General features: G+C 43.0%; 1 protein-coding gene across 2 annotated transcripts in view; it reads left to right on the top strand.

The window, feature by feature from the left end:
• Positions 1–899: 899 nt before the first annotated feature.
• The window catches only part of myo6b (myosin VIb), a 36,220-nt gene continuing 32,369 nt past the window's right edge, over positions 900–4,750 (top strand). Inside the window, exons 1-2 of one of the 2 annotated variants that reach the window (XR_004797145.1) lie at positions 900–1,078; positions 4,420–4,566. Coding sequence is in view for 1 of the 2 variants with exons in the window: in XM_035674301.1 (XP_035530194.1) it covers positions 4,450–4,566 (117 nt within the window). In the remaining variant the exon portion in view is untranslated. The remainder of the gene's footprint in view (positions 1,079–4,419; positions 4,567–4,750) is intronic. The other variant, XM_035674301.1, reaches the window with a different exon arrangement.

The raw sequence follows: 4,750 nt of genomic DNA, 5'->3' as shown, positions 1-4,750 counted from the left end.
TAAAATATGTAAAATGTATGTATGTATGTGCTATTCATCTTTACCAGAGTGAAAATGAATAAACAAAATGCTGAATGATTTTCATTTTGTAAAATAGTTTGTTGTTTGGAAACTAGCATGCAGAAAAAATAAAATATGTCACCATTTGATGCGGTCAAGTGGTGCTTGTCTTAGTTGTGCATTATTCAGGATTTAGGAGGACTTTCAACTTGTGACCAAAAAAATGTCATGTTAATGTTTACATGCTGTCATCTAGAGTCAGTAATCAGATATGGTCCAATACAGGAGTATCAGATATCCTAATTAGATTTACAGACCCAGTGGTGGCTTTCAATGGTGGATTAGGTGTCTCCTTCAAAAATCCCCCCAAAAGTTTTAGATTACCTGCTTCTCAAATATTCATGACTCTCAAGGCAACATTTGCTGTCTTTTCAATGCAGCCAGTGAAGTCGTTGGGTGTGTGCTCAATTTATCCTCCTACAGTTATATGTATATTCTATGACTATGAGTGGTAATATGAATAGTCCTTACATTGGTATGTAAAAAGTATTTAGAATGCATGTGGTAATATATGGGTTGTTATCAGAGACTGACATACTGTGTTGTATGTTTTATTTTTTACTCAATTTCACTCAAATCGGGTGTTACATTAAAGTCACGTAAATACTTGTAAAGAGCTTTATAAATGTCACGGCACACTGTGTTCTCTGTTGTGCTGACGGACGTAATATGTCTGTCATATTAAAAACTAAGATTCCTACTTTCCCAATGCTTCCTTGTATCCTCTTTTAGACTAACACACAGCCAGTAAAAACAAACAAACTACACGACACAGAGTCTTACGAGCAGCACTTCAACGCACCTTCTGTTGTGTACAGTCGGAGTGACGTCACCCGTGCTCACCGGAGCGCGATCACCGCCTGTCACCCAGAGCAGCCGAGCAGCCTGCGGCTCCGTCCGTCTTCTCCTGCTCCGGGAGGAAGTTGGACTGCCGCTGCCGCTGAGCATCCGTATGAGGGACTTACACCTCATTACTGTCACCCTGAACGTACGTTGGTGTGTCTGAAGGATACGAGTCGTAAGTGTCCCCGCTTTTGTCCAACTTTTTGCACTTTTCAGCCGAATAGTCAGACACAGAAACAGCTCGAAGGTACTTTGTATTATCTTTCCAGTGACACGGATGGCGTACGTGCTGTGGTGTATAGCGTTATTATCGTATGCTTACTATTTTTTCATTAATGACGAGCATTGCCTGCATTAGTGTAGTGTTAGTGTTAGTTTGCTCCCACAGTAGTTATAATGGCTTATTTATAAGGGGCTTAGTACTGTTAGTCTCTTGCACAGAGGGTGTTGGTATGTTTAAGTTTATTCAGTTATGTGGCTGACTGTAAATGACTCAGAAGATCACAGTAAAATAGTCTACCTATTTTCTTCTGCCGAGCATGAGATCACAAATGTACTGTCTTCACTGAAATAGTTAACATTCTGATAACATTATGTTTTATTCATTTGACCGCCTAATCTCCTCTGTGTGCTTATGTATATTGTTTGTGACCCCCTCAGCCAAGTCAAGCCTTTATAAAATCAAAACTCTTATCTTAACGCACCATGTTTTTAAAAGATACACCTCTGAAACCTGCCTGTCTGTGCATGTCTCTTCATACGTTGGCCTGCTGTTGATGTCCAATGCATTTCCCATGTCCCTTTGCCTGCTAGAGAACAGGAAACAAGGGGCAGGAAACGAGGCGTGCGTGTGTGTCCTGCTGTAACGCTGTGCTGTGTGTGTCTCTGTTGCATGGGACATCTGGTACCTTTCTGATTTGCATTATCTCGCAACCGATCGCTGACTTTTATTTGCTAGGCTTAGACCTCACTCGATGCGTCTCACCTCCCTGTCTGGATTAGGGTCAAACACTAAGAGGATTTAAGACTGCAGAGTCAAAGTTACTCACGAGGGGCCGGTTCGTGTTTTGTTAAAAGGATTCAGGGAGGACTTTTTTTTGCGATGCAGGCGTTTAGGCTGAAGGCCATGTCCCTAAGTGATATACCAGACTGTTTGGAGGTCTTTGAAAGTAGCGGGGCAATCTCAAAGCCCTTGGTACACTGAGGAGTGCTGTATATCATGAAGACAGCTCATTTGAAATGTGGTGGTCCTGTTGTTTTGAACTGAGTGTATTTCCTGTGTGGACGTACTGTAATTAAACTTGGATTGAAGTAGGGAACTGTGGGAAAGCTTTCTGGTTATCAGTCATCTAACAAAGACAGTCTGGAGGTCCCCCCCCCCCCNNGGGCCCCCCCCCCCCCAGCCTTGATATGACACTTGAAGGTTGAAGATAACACACCGGGAGAGTAATCTCACCCTGCCTCCTCCTGGCATATTTCTTAAACTCCGATTATGACTCTGAATATGGTTTGAATGGGGGGGGTGCTGTGTCAATACACCATCAACAAGCCTACGGTTCGGTAATCAAATGACCACCACTGTAAATTTGCATAGAGCATCCGAGTTACAGATCACATTTTGCTATAATTATGGAGTTTGCTTCTCGGTGGATTTGTTGGAGTTGTTTATGCCAGGTTAGGCCTAGGGTCGGCCCTTTGAATTGGGATTTCATCTTCTTGCTCGGTTGTTGAACCACATTGGAAAAGACATCGATTGTAAACAAAGATTATTGCTCAAATAATAAATGGGCCATATCACAATAACATGAGATAAAAGGACATCAGCTTGTCTTATCTTCATTCACTTTGAGTGGAAGCAGCGATAATACTCAGCCCGGCTTTGCATCTTACTTTAGATGCAAACCAAGTTTTCCTTCGTTCATGCTTGTCTAAATAAGCTGTTAAACACTGAATGTCATTAGCACAGGCACCTGTTGATCGAACTTGTAAAATATATTCATAAATAAAAAAAAAATGGATGAAATGTTAGTGAGAAAGTACATTCTCGTGGTTATACTGTTCTTTTATCTCAATGGGTTTACTATCCTTGTGTTACAAAGTCCTTACAGCGAGGGAGTGGAGGGAAATTGCAGTGGCGTATTACGAAAAGCCCGTCTTGTAAAGAAGTGTTTATGTGACCCAGAGGAATCAGATAGCTGTTAGAGTAGACCCTTGAGAGCACTTGGGGAATCGCAGACGGTCACCTCCAGCCTCTCTCTATGCTGGATCCACCATTATGCTGAGTGGATATACCTGTTGAACTTTTGGTCCTTGTTCAAGGCTGCATCAGCAGTTTCTAGCACCTATCCTCTGGGGACACTTGACCCCAATCCCTGAAGCTAATAGGATACAAAAGCATAACGTCAGCACTTTTGCTTCGAAGAACTCTGTGGTTGTAGGATGAACTGTCAAGAAACGTTACTGACACGCATGCAAAAACACAGCGCGTTCGCATTTCTCTGAAGCCGCTCTGAGATTGTTTCAAGGCTGAAAAGGATCCACTTGGTTGTACTCTAAATCTGCCAGGGTGCAACTGCTGTCAATTACAGAATAAAGTCTTAATCATAAAGCTCTCGTCTTTGTTAGACTTCCAAATGATGCGCAGATGGTTGGTGACTGAGAATATCTACCCTTAAAAGGCCTTAAAAGCTGGCTAATTGTGATTTAGTTTCATGACAGTATCCAGAAAACCCAAATCAAATACAGAACAATATCTCAGAATTAGCTGCCTGGACACTGCACAGTCCAAACAAACATCACCAGACTTAAGAAGCTCCACACTGGATTGTTTGGCCCGGCAGTTTACATCAGGTCACTTGGGGTGGTGTCGTCCTCACTAGAGATTGCAGGAATCCCTCAGGAGACAACTCCAGTCATGTTCCAGTGGAAAATCCTCTCTTACAGGATCAGTAAGAGGAATAACAGGTTAATGGAAAGGGAAGCAGACAGCATCAGTGGCTCAGGACCCAATCATGTAAATGACTGTAAGTCAGTTCTAGCTACTTTGATATTAGTCTCCATCACATATATAAAGATGTAAACGATGATTACAGGCAAAATATTGTGTTTAAAGGGTTTTCATGGCTTGCAGGGTTTAGTTAAGAGTCTGTGATGATATGGTAGGATGCAGGAAAACGCTGGATAAGGTGCCCAACAAACAAACAAAAAACAGTGACACTGAGAAATTACCCTCACAGGGGCTTAATGTTTTCCCGGTTGTTAAATTCCCATTGCTAACATCAACCTGTGTTTATCAGCTGTGAAGAAAAGGTGCCAGTCATACTGTGTCGCTACACGAGCCTTTGGGAGCAGCCAGTGGGCCGGCATAGAAGCAAATTCAGTTAGTCTGCAAAAGCAAAAAAGAAAAAAATGCAAAACTGTGTACTGTACTTTGCATTTCTATTTTAAGTCACATATGTGCATTCTTTTATTCATGTTGCCTCTCTTACCCCTTTCTGTCTGTCGTCCCTCTCCCAGTTGTGTGGTCGTGCTGACTGGAGGTAAGCCATGGAGGATGGGAAGCCAGTGTGGGCGCCCCACCCCACCGACGGGTTCCAGCTGGGCATGATCGTTGACATAGGAGCCGACGCGCTCACCATAGAACCACTGAACCAGAAGGGCAAGGTGGGTCATCACACACAGACACACACAGGCACACACAGGCACACACAGGCACATGCACACACCCCATTGCATGTCTTTCCATTTACAGACAAAGTAAGGCCAGCTGGGAAAATGGGTGAGGGGCTGATGCTTGTTTTCCTTTATTATGATGTGAGAATTGCACATTGACTGAGTGGGTCGCATA

The sequence above is a fragment of the Morone saxatilis genome, unplaced genomic scaffold (assembly GCF_004916995.1).
Source record: "Morone saxatilis isolate NCDOM2014 unplaced genomic scaffold, NCSU_SB_2.0 Contig3, whole genome shotgun sequence".
In the NCBI taxonomy this organism is placed as follows: Eukaryota; Metazoa; Chordata; class Actinopteri; family Moronidae; genus Morone; species Morone saxatilis.
This window is presented reverse-complemented; position numbering and strand designations above follow the sequence as displayed.